At 39.6% G+C, this 21,435-nt stretch overlaps 1 protein-coding gene across 1 annotated transcript in view; it reads left to right on the forward strand.

The window, feature by feature from the left end:
• PARP14 (poly(ADP-ribose) polymerase family member 14) overlaps positions 1–21,435 on the forward strand; it is a 44,135-nt gene that overhangs the window by 13,132 nt on the left and 9,568 nt on the right. The window contains exons 5-13 of the mRNA XM_068987998.1: positions 1,103–1,339; positions 3,924–6,163; positions 8,148–8,384; positions 8,895–9,116; positions 12,371–12,449; positions 14,715–14,864; positions 15,139–15,201; positions 15,523–15,690; positions 19,248–19,451. Of these exons, the coding sequence (XP_068844099.1) occupies positions 1,103–1,339; positions 3,924–6,163; positions 8,148–8,384; positions 8,895–9,116; positions 12,371–12,449; positions 14,715–14,864; positions 15,139–15,201; positions 15,523–15,690; positions 19,248–19,451 (3,600 nt within the window). The remainder of the gene's footprint in view (positions 1–1,102; positions 1,340–3,923; positions 6,164–8,147; positions 8,385–8,894; positions 9,117–12,370; positions 12,450–14,714; positions 14,865–15,138; positions 15,202–15,522; positions 15,691–19,247; positions 19,452–21,435) is intronic.

Raw genomic sequence — 21,435 nt, forward strand, 5'->3', positions numbered from 1 at the left:
TGTTTATACACCCTACTAGCCCCGCTGCCTGAAACGTTTCCTCCCCTTGCGTGCTCAGTTGCTCAGTCATGTCCCACTGTTTGCAAACTCATGGACTGTAGCCCTTCAGGCTCCTCTGTCCATGGGATTATCCTGGCAAGAATACTGGAGTGGGTCCAGGAGATCTTCCCAACCCAGGGATTGAACCCCCATCTCCTGCACTGGCAGGCAGATTCTTTACCACTGAGCCACCTGAAAAGCCCCTTCCTCCCCTTATCTCCCTGATAAACTCTTCTTTATCCTTCAAAACTCAGATCAGTGACTACTTACTCTGGGAATCCTTGTCTGATTCCCAGTCTTAGTTTTCCCACCTCATTTGATCTTCAGATAGGCCATTTGTTTGCTTTCAAGACTTCTTCCCTCTTGGATGGTGAGCTTTTAAGGACATGTTACATTCATCCCTGTATCCCCAGATCCTAGCATGATGTCTTGTACATCATGGACTCACTATCAATATTTATTAATTTGAAAGAGATAATTGGACTGAGTCCAGAAGGAGGAACAGGAGCAGGATAAAAACATTGGAGAAGGGCATTTTAGGCGCAGGGAATTATACACAAAGGCAACAGAGAATGGAGTTTTTGAAAGAATGACTGGGTTGTGTGTCAATATGGAAAATAAAATAAATGGAGGTAATAAACAGAGGTGATGTTTAGAAATTAGTTTGGGGTCAGATAGCCAAGGGCCTTGTACGCCTCCCTAAGGAGCTTAAACTCTTGCCTGCAAGTGATGGGGAGCCATTTCAGGACTTGAGGGAAGAGTGAAATAAGATTTGTGTTGTAGAGATGCATTCAGGTAGTGATGTCAGGGAGGTGGAGAGAGCTGTGACTAAAGGCAGGGACATGACTCAGTGTCAGCAATCCCGGTAAGACATTCCTGTTTGCACTATTTTTCAGAAGCTTCCAGGCAATCTATAGGCATATAGATTCTCCTGTGGGAATTAAAATCTTGCATTTAAAAATTGAGTGCTTAGCCTGCTTCCTTTTTCTCAATTAATATTCAGTTTCTTCTATACAATATAAAGATATAATTTTTTGATTGATTAATTGATTATGGTTTGTAGATGCCTTGAAATTTGTTGGTGAATGTCCCAAGCACCATTCAGTGAAAAAACTTCAGCTTTCTGTAAGACTTCTGGAAGTGACAAAAACAATTCGAGTTGAAAACCTGCCACCTGGTGTTCAGGACCATGATTTAAAATGTTTATTTGAAAATCCTCATAATGGAGGGGGAAGAGTTGTCAGCATCGAATATTTCCTTGAGGAGAGTTCAGCACTGATTGAATTTTTAGACAGAAAAGGTAATATCTATTAATCTTAATTTTGGAAACCATACCTGGCATAACTGAAAATATTGTAGTAGATCATAACAGTTAAAAGTTTTCTTTTTCCTTGGAAATCCAAGTAGTAATCCTGTATATCTGGTATGTGATACTTGGTGAAACCAGTGATTCAAAATTTGGAGAAGCAATGTCAAGTTTTTGAAAGATATAAGGAGATTCTCTCAAGAGTCTCTACTTACGATAGACTGAAAAATATATGAAAATTATTAATATATATAATTCTTAGAGTCTTTGAGATATTGTTTTTAAAGAGGTGATCTATGTTTTAGCTCTACATTTGATAGAAATTCTCAAGTTAATTTCAACAAGTAAAGATATACTCAGAAACACACGCAGTTTCTATAAAGTATAAAAATATTAAAAATATTTTTTTAATTGAAGGATAATTGCTTTACAGTATTATATACTCTACCAAACATCAATATGAATCAGCCATAGGTTTACTTACGTTCCCTCCCACCTCCCTCCCCATCCCACACCTCTAGGTTGTCACTGAGCCCTGGTTTGAGTTCCTTGAGTCATATAGCAAATTCTAATTGGCTCTCTATTTTACATGTGGTGATGTATGTTTCCATATTACTCTCTCCATATATCCCACCCTGTCAGGAAGGGCACTTTTCCTGAACGCTTGGTGTACATGAGATCTTTTGCTGTGTTTTCTGTCACAGTATCTTGCTGGATCCTCACAAGAATCTGTGCAGTTATATAGTTACTTTTTTTTTTTTTAAACAGAGGAGGAAAACAGTGTGGTGATCTTAAGGCACATAAACGTGAAATCTTTGATGGTTCTTGGGTCAGACAGACCTGAGTTCAAATGCCTGGCTTTGGTGCTTACTAGCTTTGTGATCTTGGGGAAGTTACTTTAACCCACAAAAGTCTCTGTTTTCCATCTAAAATAGGGCTCCCATTACTACTTACCTCAGAGGAATGTTGTGAGCATCAGATTAAATTGTACCTGTGCAGTCTTGGCATGGGGATACTCACTGGTACTCAGAGCCTGTTCCAGGCCGTGGTGGGAAGTTGAAGCCATGTATCTGAGCCTGCAAAGGTCATGTTCTTTTCATTAGGTCTGGCTTCAGGCTAGGGAGCCAATTGTGCACAAGGTGAAGTTATTTTTGACGTCTTTTCACAAGATACTGCTTTAATCCAAGTTGCTATTGGAATTCATTCTAATTCCCTTCCTGCTTAGACCCCTTGTACCTGTCTAACAACTAAACACAAAGTGAGGAGGGGCATGGGGGAGAAGAGTACCTCTACACACACAGGCACACACACAGACACACACACACACACACAGACACAGACACACACAGACACAGACACACACACAGACACACACACACACACAGACACAGACACAGACACACACACACAGACACACACACACAGACACACAGACAGACACACAGACACACACACACACACCCCCAGTAGATGTCCCAGTAGATGTGACAGGAAGGGCATTAGAGCAGGGACAAGGGAGATGCAAGAGTTACTGAATCAGAGTCTCTGGGGCTGGGTTGTCTGATGACCACGAGGATGACCTTGGTTTGGAACTCCTGGAAGAGGGCAAGAGCATGGGCTTTGGGGTTAAGACACTGGCTTGAATCTTAGCTCAAATATTTACAGTCTGTGTGTACGCTCAGTCATGTCTGACTCTTAGTGATCCCATGGACTGTAGCAAACCAGACTCCTCTATCCATGGGATTTTCCAGGCAAGAATACTGGAGCAGGTTGTCATTTCCTATTCCAGGGAATCTTCCTGAATCAGGGATCAACCCTGCATCTCTTGAGTCTCCTGCATTGGCAGGCTGATTCTTCACCACTGCACCACCTGGAAGCCCCATTTTCAGTCTGTGTGACCCTATTTGAGTTACCTAACATCTCCTAGCTTCAGTTTTATCATTTGTAAATAAGGACGATAACAATAGTGTCTCTACTTCAAAAGGTTGTTGTGAGGGTTATATACATAAACCACTTAGAATATTGTCTGACACATAGTAAATTATGATAATTATTATTATGTGCCACCTCTTAGGAGTATTAATGGAATCTAAATCATATATGAAATCTAAATTTCTATAACTGTACAGGAAGAAATTATAGAAAGAAATAAATAACATGATTCCTAGATGAGCTTTGCTTTTAAGAACAAAAACATTCTTCACACTGGAGCAAACACCCTCCTCATGCTTGTGACCAAACTCCTCTCTCTTTCTTAACCTGGTGGTAATAATATATATTAGTGTTATCATAGAATTTACTTAACAGAATAGAATTTACCTAACAGAATTTCAGCATAGAGTGCTCTTGGCTGGAAAGTAGTTATTCCATGACACAAGGAACACCTATGTAGTATTAATACATATCAATTAATATTTGAGCACTCTGGGAGTAGTGCTGCTTTTTAAAAGCATGTTGTAACATCAAAGTTCTTACAAACATTAGGATTTTTTTTTTTCTCTAGAATAGGAAAATTTGTTTGCTTGTTTTTGCTTCTGAAGCATATTATACTGAATTTGTTTTATTTCTTTCCTTTAAGTGATGGACACCATCATGACCAAGAAACTTGACCTCAATAATATGCCACTCTCTGTGTTCCCATACTATCCTTCTTTGGGCACAGCCTTGTATGGAGAGGAGAAACCTCTGATCAAGCTTCCGGCATCATTCAGAGAACCACTGGATCTTTCCTTATGGAAATTCTTGCAGAAAAAGAATCTGACTGAGGAGATACATGATCAAATGAGACGTTGTCACTGTGAGCTGACGTGGTGCCAGCGCAACAGTGAAGTGATCATCAGACCTGCAGCCACATTAGTCAGTGAAGGAAGGCTAAGAGTCAAGACTTGGCAGAAAGATGTTTCCAAACTTTTCTCTAACATCAGGTCTAAATATACAGTGACCTCATTTAAAGTGGATCCAACAGTGTGGGACACCATTAAAGACAGTTTAGAAGATGATAAGATTTTGATTGAATTTGATGCACTTGCAAGCATTGTAACCTTAGTGGGGGAGTCAGACGATGTACAAAACATTGAGCCACAGATCAAGGACTTAATAGAAAGCATCATTCAAAATATGAAAAGAGAAGAGCAAAGTCTGAAACAAAAACTGGCCATTACTTCAAGCAAGTATTCACTTCTTTTGCACAGTGGCATACAAGAGCAGCTCCACACAGAGTGCCCAGAGGTGGAAATTTATTATGATGAAGCCTCTCAACACATGTGCTTCAAAGGACTCCCTGCAGAAGTGTATAAAGTAAAGTGTGAAATCCAGGAAAAGGTATACAGCATGGCTCAGAGAAAAATTCATGTTCACCCTAAGGTTTTCCAGTTTCTGCAACAGGTTGACTGTGCAGAATTCTCTAAGTCTCTCTTTACAGCACAGAACATTCTTGCAGTTTACGAGCTAGAGGGCACAACTGTCCTCTTAACTGGCTTCTCTTCCGAAGTCCTTGTGAAAGCTGAAAACCAAATGTGCAGCACCTTAATTTGTAAGTGCATTGATGTTGAGGACAGGAAAGTCCTTAATGGCAAGAATTGGAAAGGGCTCACTGGAAATTTGTGTAAGAAACACAATTCCTCCTCAAAGACTGTAGTAATCCAGGAGGTAACTTCAGAAACTGCAGCCCAGGTCATCATTGTAGGCTGTATAAGAGACGTAAGTAAAATCTACGACTTGCTTTTTGACTTCGTGGAAAAGCACACAAAAATAGAGAGATGGCATAGAGTAGAGAGTTCCTTAATTGTTGATTATCTAAAAGCAGAAAAGCAAATCTGGCCAAATATAAAGAGGATGAATGTTCAGGTAAATTTTAATCCTGAGAACAAGCAAAAAGCCATTTCACTAATTGGCCCAAAGACCAAAGTCCTGGAGGGAATGAAAATTGTCAAACAAGCCTTGGATTCGGTGTGTGTTAAAAGCATCCATATTGATAAACCAGGAGCTGGTCAGTTCTTCCAGGATAAAGCACGGTATTATAAAAGTGAGGTCAGAAGATTATTTGGTTGTTTTATTGAACTGAAGAAAGATGAAGAAAAGGCAAGAGGCGGCACTGGTGGGCAGAGGTGCTTATTTCAGACAGATTTAGCTCCTGGAGTCTCACTAATTGTGCAGCAAGGCGACTTGACACACTTTCCCGTCCAGGTGGTGGTGAATGCGGCCAATGAGGAACTCAAGCCCAGGGGGGCGTTGGCTGTTGCTCTTCTAGGAGCAGCTGGCCCTGAGCTTCAAGAAGACTGTGACCAGATATTGAAGAAAAAGGGCAAGATCTCACCTCCCTGTGCCGTCATCTCAAAAGCAGGAAAGCTCCCATACCAACATGTGATCCACGCAGTGGGGCCCCAGTGGAAGAGTGATGAGGCCCAGAAATGTGTGTGGCAGCTAAAGACAGCTGTGAGAGAAAGTCTCAATTTGGCTGTAAAACACAAGTACCAATCCATAGCCATCCCTGCTATTAGTTCCAGAACCTTAAGCTTGCCTCTATCCCTGTGTGTGGAGACCATTGTTTTGGCGATCAAGGAATGGTTCCAGTGTAAGAAGAATGGATCCACCTTGAAAGAGATTTACCTTGTGGATATAGCTGAGAAGACTGTTGAGGCCTTTGCTGAAAGTGCCAAAAGTATATTTAAAGACACCCTGCCTGATGTTGCTTCCCTGCCCAGTTTACCAGCAGCAGCCCAGGCCGACAAGAGAAAAGATGATGGAAATGGATCAAGTCTGTTGACCCCAGAAGGCCTGAGGATCCGACTGGTGAAAGGAGATGTGCAGAATGCTACAGTGAGTGCCCGTTTTCAGAATAACCCTCAGGATGCTGGGAACTCCAGTTAGCCTACTGCCAAAGGGAGATTAAGATCAAGGGGAGAATCCCATGTCTTCCATCCTTGCGTTGAAATAGGTTTCCTTAGAAAATTGGGCTACTTCACCAAGGTGCTCACTAATTGAGACTGGTCAGTTATTTGTGGAAACTGATAATGTACTCAGATCACTAGTTTCCAGCAAATGTGAAAATCCACAATAATAGCTAATGTTTATGTGACTCTCTATACTTTTTCAGTGCTTTTATACCTGTCATACTTTGGCAAATCTAAGATTAATTTCAAACTCTCTGATAGCAGATACAGAAAAATTAGAGCATAAGATGGGGACAGAGGACAGTAATCTGGAGTGTACTGAGTCTGAGGGGCTCTCAACTCCCAACGTCAGTAAGAGAATGTGGGGAGGAAGGTAGAAAGTGGATCTGGGAAAGGTCTGGGTATTATGTGGGGCTAGTTCTTGTACATCTGTCAGGGAGTGATGTGTTTTTAAAAACTGTATTTAGCAACTTTTTCAACACAGGCTGTAACATCCAAACAGTGCTGGAAGGTCCCCTGCGGTGCTTCCCCAAATGGGGGGTTGTGAGCAGTCTTGGGGCAGAGCTTCTTAGGGAAGGCCATTTGCATATCTTATTTGGAGAAAAAGTTATTCACAACCTTTGCCCACTTTTAAATTATCTTTTTATTACTGAATTTTAAGAGTGCTTTGTATATTCTGTATATAGGTCCTTTAACAGATAAATGATTTGCAAATATCTTCTCCCATCCTGTAGGTCATCCTCTTTTTTTGTTCAAGTTGTTATTTTGTTTAAAATATTTTTCATTTTAGCTCAAAATATGGAAAGAGGTTGTAAAAATTTTGATTTTTACTTACAGTTAGCTTAAATCATAATTACAAGAATAATAGCTAACACTGCCTGTGTTCTACGTGCCAGGCACTCTCCCAAGTGCTTGGCATTCATTTTCTCATTCATTGCTATGAGGCAGATTCCAGGATTATTATTCTCGTTTCACAGATGAAGGAATGAGATTTAGAGGGGTTAAGTATTTTGCCCAAGTCTCACAGCAAGCAAATGATAGAGCTAGGACTAGAATGTGCATTGCTATATTTCAAAATATAGAAGTAATTTTGTTTCTCATCAAAAAAACCAAGCAAATAAACAGAAGTCTCTCTCAGCCAGGGGTCAGTAATTGGAATGAGTTCCGATGCTCATTCACCGTGGACACTGAGCAGTAAGGCATTCCTTCCATGCCTTCCTTTCCCATGAATGTGTGGCTTCTGCTGCTACAGATCTGCTTTGCATCACTCCTCGGTGACCCTTGTGGGGTAACTTTGACAACCACTTGGTCCCATTCCCTCTCCCGTCTTCTCTTGGTGTCTTAGTCAAGCCTGATTAATCTGCTCATAGTAACTGTCCTGCTGGAAAAGATCCCATGGCTCTTCACTGATGCCTGGAAGCCCAGTTGAGTTGGGACTCAAGGCCCTGCAGTCTCCTTGCTGTGTAGTATTCCTAGCCTGGCTGCTACCATTTTGCTGTGAAAGCTCTCTAGCAGGTCAAACTAATGGGCTTGCTGCTCACAACCTACCCTGCTTCTGCCCTTGCTGTTGCCCCTCCTGAATGAGTTCCCCATCTCTCTCTGCCTGCAGCAGCTATTCCCATTTCTCAGACACCGTGTCACTCATACTGTCTTCACTAACCTCTGAAGGCGCTTCCTCTGGACTCCTTTGGTGAGTCCCTACCATGTATGTGTTGCTTTTTTGACAGCTACTTTTTGTCCTAGAGTGTTATTGAGATAAGTATCTCTCTTTTGAGGTGGTATTTTAATCTCTGAAAACTTGATCATCTTAGTTGTCTCCCACTGTGCCAAGCCCAGGGGCTTAAATATAGTAATCCTGGATGAATGCTTTTTCTTAGAATTTGAAACAAATTGTTGGTTTTGTTTTTAAGACCCATGTGGTTGTCAACTCCATTCCCTCGGATCTTGAGCTCGATAGAGGGCCCCTTTCCAAGGCCTTTTTGGAAAAAGCAGGACAAAAGCTCCAGGAGGAATTGAAGACAGCTGGACAAGGGGTTGTTGTTGATGTGGGCACTGTTCTCCAAACCAGCGGCTGCAATCTGCACTGCCACCATGTGCTTCATGTGGTGGCTCCGAACTGGAGAGATAACAAACCGTCTTCACAGAAGGTGGGACCTGGTTTTAAATTCTCCAGAAAATTAGGTAGCTCTTTGAACTCTCAGTGTAAAGTAGATTGGACTCTGCCTATTTCTATTCTGTAATAACATCACATTCTTAGAGTCATTTCTTTGAGCTATCGCTGAATTCTCCCAAGGACCAGTTAATAATATAAATTTACTGTAGTTCTCAACCATTGCTGGGACTCAGGGAAGGGTTGCTGAAGATAGCACCCTTTAGTGAGGAAGGCAAGGTGAGGGCGTGAAGAATGGTAACTGCTTTGCTTCTTTCCATCATTGCTGAATGAGTTTGAATCTTTTTGGAGGGTCTCACACATTCTTCCTTCCTTTTCCTCGTTTACTCCTCTATTTTTCCTTCCCCCTTCTCACTGCCCTTAACCTCCTTTTGTTGAAAGTAAAAAGGAGTAGGCAGAGATCCCATAGTAGCTAAATTCTTGTTCTTTTGGTTTGAACTCTAATTTCTAGGCAAAAATGTAGAAGAATGTGCTTTGTCCTTTTCAGATCATGGAAAACATAATCAGAAAATGTTTGGAGATCACTGAGAGTTTGTCCTTAAACTCAATTGCATTTCCAGCGATAGGAACAGGAAATCTGGGGTTTCCTAAAAACGTTTTTGCTCAATTAATCACCTCGGAAGTATTCACATTCAGTAGAAAGAGTCAATCCAGAACTTTACAAGAGGTTTGGTTTCTGTTGCATCCAAGTGATCATGAAACTATTCAGGTACGGTCTTGCTCATTGCTGGTTATTCTGTCAACTGAGCCCTAACATTTTCAAGTGTCTTCTTCGTTTCATAGGTTGTTTCTTTCATGTATTTTCATACAAGAAAGTAAAAGAGCAGTGCGGACTAGTTGTAGTATGGCAAATTTCAAGCAAATGTATGCATATAGAAAAAATTTGACTTCTTATTAAGAAAAATTTGAAACATATACAAAAATAGACAAAACAGTTGGCTTCCCTTGTAGTTCAGTTGGTAAATAATCTGTCTGCAATGCAGGACACTTGGGTTCGATTCCTGGGTCAGGAAGATCCCCTGGAGAAGGAAATGGCAGCCCACTCCAGTATTCTTGCCTGGAGAATCTCATGGACAGAGGAGCCTGGCAGGCCAGTCTGTGAGGTCGCAAGAGTCAGACACGACTTAGCGATTAAATTACTACTACTAGTAGGCAAAGTAGTATAATGAAATCCCTTTATCCGTATTCATCTTCATAATTAACAACTTATGGCCAGTAGGTTTCATCTGTATATCCATTTATTTCCTTTCCTTCCATATTATTTTTGAAGCAGATCCCATATATACATTTTACCCATAATCGATTCAGTATTTGTTTTAGACATTAGGATTCTTTTTAAAAAGTAACCTTACTACAATACTATTTCACACGTAAAAGAAATTGACAGTCATTCCTTTATTTAATCAATTATCAAGTCAATGTTCATATTTCAAACTATTTCATAAATATTTTGTTTTTATAGCTTGTTTGTTTGAATCAGAATTCAAATAAGGCCCCAGTATTGCAATGGAGTTGACATATCCCTTAAACTTCTTTAATCTATAGAATTTCCTTCCATATTAACATAGAAATTTTAATACATAATATAAAAGTACTGTGTGGTCCTACAAATAGGAGAATGTCAAAATAATATACAACTGAAGGACTCAGCACATCCCCATAGGAGTAAGATGGTTGGGACCAGAAATACCAGAACCATCTTTGGTCATAGAGAGTTCATCAACTAGCTCACATTTGCTGAACGTCAGCTGTGAGTAAGCTGCTGGACTCAGCATTACGGGAGAACAAGAAGCATTTAATAAGAGGCCATTATTCTTGCCCTCCAAGTCCTTAGAATCCAGGAGAATAGATGATATTAAATGTTTGAAAAGTTCCATAATAGTGTAAGAAATAACAGATTAAAGCTAGCAGTCTAAGAGATGTCCATGTATCATTGGACCAACTGAATTTTTAGGTCATACTTTTTTTTTCTCTCTCTAGCTACTACCTTTAAATACTCTGGAAGCAAGCAAATCTAAATTCTAAACAGACAGCTAAACCCCCTGAGCAGTATATGTGGTCCATTTAGTTGGCCCACAAAACTACAGTCATTTCTAGTCAATAAATGCTTTTTGAACAGTCTCCCTATGACTTGCATTGTACAAAGTGATATGGATTACAGAATGGGTATGTAGCATGTACTGTCCCTCCTACAAATCATAATTACTTGGAGAGCTAAGATTTGTACACATAAAATGAACTAGATAGATGAAATGCTGAGTTTTTGAATGAATGGCTGGGTTTATTGAAGGAAGTGGGTCCTATGACATGGATCTGAACCCTCGAAACTCACTATTTCTGTGCAATCTCAGCCTTCATTATCTTTCCTAAAGATTCAAATTCTTCAAGTATTTGATAAAGGGGTTAGCCTAGACAGACACTGTTATTTCCATTGGAAATAATATTGCTTTTCCATACATGGCTGTGACACTTTTTCTCTTAAGACTTGTAAAGAGAGTTAAGCTTTGATTTTATTTGCCCCCAAATAAGCAAAACTTATTGCAATATTTATAAGTGGAGACTATAACAGAGGTTGCAAACAGCAGCCTGTGGTCTGAATGGAACCTCTAGATATGCTTTATTTGGGCTATTTTTTAAAACAGTTTGAATCTGTTGCTGGCATTTAAGAATCAAACATGTCATATTAAGCTCCAGATGTCCACTGTGACCTAAAAATTCAAAAATTCTGGCACATTGGACATGGATATGAGCCTGAACAATTTGCTGTGGTTCAATGGCAGCTACTGTCTAGTTCTCCAGAGTCAAACCAGTCCACCTTTTTACTCCTGTAGCTTACCTGCCAGGTGCTTATAGTAGTCTTTAAGCCTGAGACCTTGGGTCTATAGCCAAGGCTCACTTGGCTCACTTCTGTCTGGTCCTCTTCCCATTATTGTATAACCCTTTTAGTCAAGATGTTACTTGTTCATTCCCAACAAAATTTCCTGTTGCTTGTAATAAGGAGGAAGAAAGAGATGATATTGGTGTGTCACTACCAGGCAAAGAAATGGAATTCCAGTCTCTAACTCCCAAGACACTACTCCCCTAGCTGTTTCTTTCCTGGTAAAAATAAGTTAAAAACTGAAGGGTCTGGGTCCTTGTGATTGTCTTTCTCTTAACACTGTATTTTTGACAACAGCAGATATTTGCTTTTACTCATTATGAAAGTAATACATCTTCATTATAGAATCTGAACAAAAAATGCATAAATTCTTTTAGTTATATTTCATTCCAGTCTTCTTTTATATATGTGAACTTTTAAATGTGGGACTATGTATTTTAATATCATTCTTTTTTCTTTTAATAGTATAAAACAAGCATTTCCCTGTTCTATTAACTATACTTTTAAAATGTGATTTATAATGGCTGCCAAATACTCTAGCATGAAAGTAAAAGTGTTAGTTGTGTAGTCGTGTCTGACTCTTTGTGACCCCATGGACTGCACACTCTCCAGGCTCCTCTGTCCATGGGATTTTCCAGGCAAGAATCCTGGAGTGGGTTGGCATGCCCTTCTTCAGGTGATCTTCCTGACCCAGGGATCGAACCTGTGTCTTTCGCATTGAGGGCAGATTCTTTACCATCTATGCCACCAGGGAAGTAAATACTCCAGCATGTGGGCATACTAAAATGTATTTAACCATTTTCCTGCTGGAGTTTTAAACTTTAATTTTTTCTCAGTTGCAAACATCATTGTAATCAGTATCCTTATATTTATATCTTTGTTCACATCTTTGATAATTTTCATAGTGCATATTTCTAAAAATAGAGTTTATGAGTTTTTGTAACTTAAAAATCCATAATGAAAATAAATAATACTTTGAGAATTGTTCTCTCATAAATATTTGTGCATGTAGGATCAAAATGTCTGAATCAGATTCATTTATCTACTGAGAATTGTGGTGGTTAAAACTGTATTTGTATTTCCAGGCATTCTCAGATGAATTTGCCAGAAGAGCTAATGGAAATATCATCACTGACAAAACTTCCAAGGCTGAAAGTACACAAGGTTCAGTAAAGCTTTTAAATAGAGGAATTATTTATAATTGCTAAATAACTATTCAGTGAGAAGTAAAACAGGATGATTTTTATGAAAAAGTCAATTTGTGATAAATAAAATATTAAATTATATTCCATATACCTGAGCATGCAAGACACTGGTGATATTTATGTGATCTAGAGTGAAAGAGTAGGCTGGGCAAATATAATCTGTACAATCGGTTTTTAAGTGATGATGAGGCTACTAAGGATGATGTGATAAGTGTTTTCAAAAATAGATACATTTAAAGAAATAAAACCAACCAAATGCTTCTCCTCTGTCAAAGTTACTGTCGTATATTTAAGTTTATCCTGTTTGGAGTTTGCTGAAGCTTCTTAAATCTGAACATGTATGGCTTCCGTCAGACCTGGGAATTTTTCAGTCATTTCTTCAAATATATTTTTCTGCACTGGTCTTTCTCCTCTCCCTCTGGTGCTTCAGTAACACAAATGGTAAGCCTTCTGATAATATTTCGGAAGATCTGTTCTTTTTTTTTTTTAATTTCCATCTTTTTTCTCTCTGTCCTTCAGACTGGATAACATTTATTAATCTACCTTAAAATTCACTGATTCTTTTCTCTGTCTACTATACTATATATATCCTATCCGGTGAAATTTTAATTTCAAACATTGTCTTTTAAGTTCTAAAATGTCCATTTGATTCTTATTTTATAGTTTATATTTCTCTGTAGAGATCTATTTTTCCTTTCATTCCAGATTATTTTCATGCATTCAAATGTTTTTACTTTGCCCTCAGGGAGTTATAGTAGTTATAGTAGAGGCTTTAAAGACTGTCTGATTATTCCAACATCTGAGTCACTTTAAGATTAGCGTCTATATTGAGCGTCTTTATACTTGAGAATTGGTCACATTTTCCTGGTTTGTTGGGTGACAAGCAATTTTGGATTATAGAGTGGGCATTTTATTTTTTAAAAACATCCATTTATTTGGCTGCACCGGGTCTTAGTTGTGGCATGTGGGATCTAGTTTACTGACTAGGAATTGAACCCCAGGCCCTCTGCATTGGGATCTTGCAGTCTTAGCCACTGGACCATCAGGAAAGTCTGAAGAATGGGCATTTTAAACATTATGTTGTACGACTAAGGTCCTATTAAAATCCTCTGGAAAATGGTCATTGTTTTCTTTGTTTGAGCAGGCAGCCATTCAGTTAGCTTCATTCTACAAGTTCTGCCTCACCTTATGTTTGGGCAGTGGTTAAGATCAATTCCGTTCCTAAGGCCTTTGCTGTGCAGCTTGGGTCTACCCATGTGCAGTCATACAGAGAACAGGGGGTCACTCTCTCCAGCTCACTGCCCCAGGATTCCCCTTACATTCTGTCTTGCAGAAGGCTATTTTCCAGGTCTTCTGGCCAGAAGGACAAGGTTTTGTCAGAGTTGAAGCCGCGAGTTCTGTTGCCTTATAATTTTGCATGATCAGGGTTGCCCTTGGACAAAGCAGAGGGGGTAGGGAGGGGACCTAACAAACAAAAAGCCAAGGATTTCTCATATACCACATAGACACTTTTCAGACCACAAGTCCCTTTTTTTTCTGATTCTTCGGGACAGGAATATAGAATCTCCCTCAGTTTTAGCTCCCCGTGGTGTCACTGTGGAGTTCTACATCCAGGGCACCTTATACAGGGTCTAGATTTAAAAAGGATAAGTACGGGAAAAAATGAGGCTTCTCTGCTATTCTCTTCAGCTCACGGGGACCCATTTTCTCAGTCCTCTGGCCACAAGACAGACATCCTCTGAGAGTTTTGCTGCCTGTCTTCATTGTGTAGTTCTGTAACGAGGGCCATGCCTGGGTCAAGGCTGGGAGATAAAGAGGAAAAATTATCAAACAAAATGGGAAGCCGTAGAGGCTGCTCCTTCAAATTTTGACTCCCTTCCCCAATTTGCCTGCTGTTGTGAACGTGTCAGTTCTCTGAGAGTGGCTTTTTGTATTTGTCCCATGTTTTTACTTGTAATCAGTGGAAAGGAAAGGCTCAAGTTGACTAATTCACCTCGGTCAGCAACTGAAGTCCATATTTGATATATATTATATTTTCTAATCCTTTGCCAGAAACGGACCATCAGGGGCTCAGAGGCAGGGCCAAGTTAAATGCCACAGATCACACAGAGGGGCAGAGAGACAGAAAGAGAAGGTTGAGTGGGGCACAGGTGAGGACCATGAAACCTAAGTTGTTCTTGCTATTGCTGACTTGTTACTGACTCCATTTTTTTTCCCTTGTCAGATTTCTATGGGACTATTTCTAACCCTGATTCAGGGATGTATGAAATGAAGATTGGGCCCATCCTTTTCCAAGTAGCCTCTGGAGATATCAGCAAAGAAGAGGCAGATGTGATCGTAAATTCAACATCAAAGTCATTTAATCTCAAAGCAGGTACTTGACTTACAGAATTTTGACTAGTGTAATAGTCACAGTAGCGCCCACGAAGTAGGTTCCTATAGCCAAACTGGTTTCTACAACTTTGTCTTATTAATACTAATTAATAATTTTTATATTGTTTTGACATGGTTTCTCATAATTGGGAACAGTTCTTTTATGAATTTTCTGTTATCAGAAATACCTAGTTATAGGATTCCTTCGATGATGGGGAAAGCGTTTGTGAGGCAACCATTCTGATGTGTGTAAACATCTTGATTTTCTCATGCAGGGGTTTCCAAAGCAATTTTAGAAAGTGCTGGGGGAAATGTGGAAATAGAATGTTCTCGCCAAGGTAAGGCACAATGCTATTTTTTGATTTTAAGTGGAAAACTGCATATGGGAGGCTGTGGAGGATGAGGAAAGTCTTGAGGTTGGGAAGACAACATATTGATCTGGAAATCATGCCTTTTACTGAAGAATTCCTGTTGCAGTGAATTAGAAATGAAAAGTAATCTCCCAGTTAATAAGAGAAGTGAGATTCATCAGAGCTAGTATTTCAGGAGTTTCTTATTCACAGAGAATACTTTATCTTTCAATTCAGACATTTTCCTTTTTAAACAATCAGAGTGGGTTCAGCCTCTAATTTTGTGTCTCTTTGTCTCCTGTTTCCCAGCTCAACAGGGCCACAGTGATTATATAATTACTGAAGGCGGGTTTTTGAAGTGCAAGAATATCATTCACGTCATTGGTGGAAATGATGTCAAGAGATCAGTCACCTGTGTTTTGCAAGAGTGTGAAAAACGCCATTACTCGTCTGTTTGCCTCCCGGCCATTGGGACAGGTTTGTGACCTCTGGCTGTCAAGGCTGAATCGCAAGGCGACCACTTTCCCTCGGATTTGGTGCTGATGATGGTTAATGTACTTACTCCTGAGTTGGCATCAGTTTCCTCAACTCAGGGCAACCCCTGAGGGAAGGAGCAAAGCCTGAGGGTAGTTTAAGTAAAAGGGAAAAATGAAGAAAAGTGAAGAGAGTATTGGCATAGTAGACATTTGCTTTCTAATATGGAAGGGAAGGGAGAGAAAAAGTCCGTTTCTCATTACTTTTATCAGCTCTTTTCTCTTTTTCAGCCCCTACACATGTCCCATTATTTAGTCTTCAACTTCCCCTCTACTCTTCACTGAAACACCAGTGCATGGACTTTGCTTCCTCCAGACAGCATGGCCATCCCCCTTCTCTTGCCTCCTCAACAAGGGGCTGGTCATGGGGCATCTTAGCCTCTCAGTCAGCAGAACTCGGTGGATTCAAATGAGTCAGAAAATCTAGGCCTTCCTCGTTCAGCCTGCCTGCCTCTTTGGAGTTTCTTGTTTTCCTCAAACTGTATAATGATTGTATGAGTCTTCTTTTATAAGGATGGTGCTTTGGGCTTATCACTTGTAAGGTGATGCTCTCTGAGCTGCTTCCCCAGAAATCTGAGGCATGTGCATGAATCAGGTATTCCTGCTTGGTCTCCCTTAAGGGAGCTGCTTAGGCTTGAAGTGGCTGGAGATGACTGGTCCCAGAGAGAGAAGGCACAGCACTGGCTTAAACATTCCATTGCTCAGGAATCCAAATTTGAGTGTCTCATCCTGGCATTTTAGGCCCTCCAAAAGCTTAGCTTCATAAACCTAACCGTCCTTGTTACTTTCTGGGGCTTCTTCTTATCCTCTATCCCATATTTTGATTTCTCGTATATTTTTCATTCTTCTTTTCCCACATAGAATGTTATGTCTCTTTGGTTCTCTATATCTGAAAGTATGATTTATATACCCTTTATTCTTCCACTCTCTTTTTAGTATCATTCAGTCCTAGCAGATTAGCCGATGTATTATCTATTTGTCTGTCCTGCTCTCTGTCATTTTTAACGGACACCCACTAATGACTCTCTAGTCTCTACCTCCATCTGCTTTTTCCTCTTAGCTCCAGTCTTGTGTTTCTGCCTTAACTTTAATTGTGCTAAGAAAGCAGGCAGCCTCAGAGTGGCACTGACCTTCCCAAGGGAGTCCCTGAGTGGAGTCAGAGAAGAAATAAGGAAATGAGGCAGTTTTAGTTTTGTATAAATATTTCTGGGTTACTGCAAACCTGTTGTTTTTTTCCACTGACCTGGTTGCATTGCTGGTCTGCACAAAGAAATCAAGGTTAGCAATTTCTTGCTCGTCTTTTTTCCCTGTCATTTTCCCTACCTGAGCAGGCTCTTAGACTAACAGATGGAGGAGTTTGCTTCCTTAGTCGTGTTTATGAGTTGAGACTGTAATCGAGACAGTTGCTGGCAGTAGAGGAAGCCCTCTCCCTGTTCCTCACAGGCACCTGCTTGAGGGGAGAGAACGGGCACTCAGTGTTACCTGCAGGCATCTCAAGCTGAAAGCAAACTCTGAACTCCAGTTCATTGTCTTCTCCCTACACCTGCCCTTCCTCTTATAACCCCAAGCATGTTAAAAATATCACTTTCTATCTAGAATCTTTGATTCTACACTCTTTACCACTCCTGTGTGCATTAGCTTATTAATTAGTTTGATGACTAAGAAAAAGGTTCAGTTCAGAAGAGGCACCTGACCTGTTATAAGACACAGACATGTTAGCAAACAGCCACAGTGCAGTGTGACGTGTGAAACACATGTGAAGGATGTGGGTGGCAAAGGACAGGGAACAAGAGGCAAGTGTAAAGCCAGTTGGTCACTTGGCCCTGCTGACTTTAATTCCTGAATATCTCCTCAACCCTGATACCCAGCTCTTCATTCTGGCCTCTTCTCTTTGTTCAGCTCTCATCTTTTGCCTAAACCTTTACTTACAGACTCCTCTTTAGAACTGGGCTCCCTGCTCCAGTGCTTCCTCCATTCACCCCTCTATTCCTTGTTTAACTTTCTAAAAACCAGATCTGTTCCCCTGAACCCATCAAGTTCAATGTATCACGCCCCTTACATAGTTCTATTTGGCATAGCCTTTCCCTCAGTTTCCTATACTTTACCTGTTGAACACCTATTCATCCCCACATGTCACATCCTCCATGTCCAAAGTGCTTAGATTGTTGAGAGTAGATGAATATATCTGAACACTACCATTTAGATTCTTGCAAATATCATGGAATAACTACAGCTTTACAATGAGAGTTTCTTTCTTCCTCTGATCATGTAATCAAAAAACCCAATCGTCTACATTACTACAGTTGTCTCCATAGCCATGTCAGAGAGCATTGCTCTCCTCTCTGCAATAATAGTGGGCACAGTGAACAGGGATAATCCAAGTGGGCCTTTCGTCTATCACACCAAGCGGCCCAGGGGACTTTCACATTGCCTGCCTCCCTCCCTCAATATTGGAGAAGGCAATGGCAACCCACTCCAGTACTCTTGCCTGGAACATCCCATGGACGGAGCAGCCTGGTAGGCTGCAGTCTATGGGGTTGCGAAGAGTCAGACATGACTGAGCAACTTCACTTTTGCTTTTCACTTTCATGCACTGGAGAAGGAAATGGCAACCCACTCCAGTGTTCTTGCCTGAAGAATTCCAGAAACGGGGGAGCCTGGTGGGCTGCCGTCTGTGGGATCACACAGAGTCGGACACGACTGAAGCAACTTAGCAGCAGCAGCAGCAGCTCCCTCAATATGATAGCTGCTATTCATATGGAACTGCTTCCCTGACTTTTCATGAGTTTTTTCAAGGAATTTTCATACTCTTATTTAGGCAGTAGGCTTGGGAAATCAAGATATGAAGCATGTTTAATATAGGAAAAGACCTTGCTCGGGTGGCAGCCTTGAACCCTGCAACTCAGCTAAAACTGCACTGACTGGAGGAGGCAAAACTTGGAGGCTCATGGATAATTTGTGTGCAGAGAATTATAGATTATAACAAATAGCTTATGGATTTAGGTGTCTTACAGAATTAGCTCATTTTAAATCAGGTATCCAAAGACATCTGAGAGAAAAGGATATATCCATAAAGTCAAGAAATGACTCAACAAAAAGTAATCATTGTTCTCTTTAAATAGCAATATATGTCAACATACATTATCATCTTTTACTTTTTCTGGGTCTTTTAAGGACACTAGTGAGCCAAGAGAGGTTAACTGTGCTCTGTAACAGAGGGACACAGTGAGCTGGGATCAGCTGAATAGAGCAAATAAGAACATCAGACACCAAGTTATGTTTCATTGTTAATTGTTGGGCTGTTCCTGACATCCTGGAACAAAAAGTCCCCATTGCATCTAGGACTTCAGGAGTGTTTGCTGGTGCCTTGTTAGTAAAGTCCATGGTGATGAGAGTTGAAGAGTGGGAATTTATTCTGAGAATTGGAATCCCTAATTTATCCTTCACTTTTTTCCAGTTGGGCCTTTTCCCCCTAATTATTTTTATTATTTGCCTTTCCAGGTAGTGCCAAACAAGACCCAGATAAGGTTGCAGTAGCCATAATTGATGCCATTGAAGAATTTATTCAGAAAAGATTAGTCCAGTCTATGAAAAAAGTTAAAGTTGTTATCTTTCAGCCTCAACTACTGGATGTATTTTATGCCAACATGAAAAAAAGAGGACCTCAGGCTTCTTTCCAACAGTGTATGATGTCTAAAATTGCATGTGAGTTGTTCATTTTTATGAAATACATATTTCTAATATTGATGTTACATGAGAAACAGCTATCCTTTTTTGGTAGTTTATTAGTTTTCTTCCAGTTTTATGGAGATATAGTTGACATACATCTCTGTATAAGTTTAAGATATACAACATAATAGTTTGACTTATATTATTGCAAAATGATTACCATGATCAGTTTAGTTAGCATCCCTCATCTCACATAGATAAAATAAAAAGAGAAAACAAAGAAGAATTTTTTTTCTTGTGACAAGAACTCTTAGAATTTACTTTCTTAACAGCTTTCATATACAGCATATAGTAGTGTTAACTACAGTCATTAAAGAAGGTTTTTGGACCCAATTCCAATGTATGTGTGGAGGCTTTCCTGTAGCCACAAGCAAATCTCAGACCCCAGCAAGGTGTCTGAGGATACAGCCTGGTTTTGACATCATCTACTCAGAGATGGAATCAGATTCCACAGGCAAAAGGCTCTCAGTGTAACAAGATGGCCCTCCACTTTCGATGCCAGTCACAAGCCAAATACTGTATATATGAGAAAAATATTTGGCCATTCAGATGACCAAATATATTTTTTCTGATAAATCACAATATCATAGTCATCATTCTCTATATTACATTCCTGGTACTTATTTACCTTGTAATTGGAAGTTTGCATCTTTTGACTACCTTTCTCCAGTCGCCTTCAACCCTTGCCCTCCAGCCTCCTAGTGACCACAAGTCTGATCTCTTTTTCTATGAGTTTTTTTTTTTTTTCAAATTCCTCATTATCAGTTTGTCTCTCTCTGTCTGATTTGAAATTAGCTAATCTTTAATGAACTATCACAAAGAGAAATTAAGAAAACAATCTCATTTATAATTGCATCAAAAAGAATAAAATCCCAGAAATAAATTTAATCAAGGAGGTGAAAAACCTATACTGTGAAAACTACAAAATATTGATGAAAGAAACTGAAGAAAATACAAATAAATGGAAGTATAGTTTATACTCCTGGATTGGAAGGATTAATATTGTTAAAATATCCATACTGGTTAAAGCAGGCTGCAGATTCAATGCAATCCCTATCAAAATTCCAATGGCACTTTTCAAAGAAGGTAGAATAAACAATTTTAAAATCTGCATGGAACCACAAAAGACCCCAAATAGCCAAAGCAATCTTGAGGAAGAACAAAGCTAGAAGCATTATACTTTTTGATTTCAAACTATATTACAAAGATACAATAATCAAAACAGTTTGGTACTGATAAAAATAGACACATAGATTAATAGAGACCAGCACCATAGAGAGCCCAGAAATAAAGCCATGCACATATGTTTAATTAATTTACAACATGGGAGCCAAGAATATACAGTGTGGAAAGGATAGTCTCGTCAATAAACAGTGTTGGGTGCTTGCTTCAGAAGCCTATAAACTGGACCACCACATGCAAAAGAATGAAACTGGACCACTATCTTACACTGGACACAAAAGTCAAATCAAAACAGATTAAAGACTAGAACATAAGACTTGAAACTATAAAACTCCTAGAAGAAAACATATAGGTAAGCTCCTTGACATTGGTCTTAACAATGATTTCTTTTTAGATTTGACACTAAAAGTACAAATAGCAAAAGCAAAAATGAGTAAGTGTAACTACATCAAACTAAAAAGCTTCTGCACAGCAAAGGAATTCATCAATAAAATGAAAAGGCAACCTACTGAACGGGAGAAAATGGTTGCAAATTGTGTATCTGGTAAGGTGTTACATCCAAAATATATAAAGAACTCATACAACTCAATAGAAAAAAAAAAGCAAACAATCTGATTTTAAGATAGAGTATCTAAATAGACATTTTTCAAAAAAAGATATACAAATGGCCAATAGGTATATGGAAAAGTGCTCAACATTATTAATCATCAGGGAAATATAAATCAAAATCATAATGAGTGACCACCTCACATGATGAACAGCTATTGGCAAAAAGAAA

Source organism: Capricornis sumatraensis, chromosome 1 (genome assembly GCF_032405125.1).
Source record: "Capricornis sumatraensis isolate serow.1 chromosome 1, serow.2, whole genome shotgun sequence".
NCBI classification, from domain to species: Eukaryota; Metazoa; Chordata; class Mammalia; order Artiodactyla; family Bovidae; genus Capricornis; species Capricornis sumatraensis.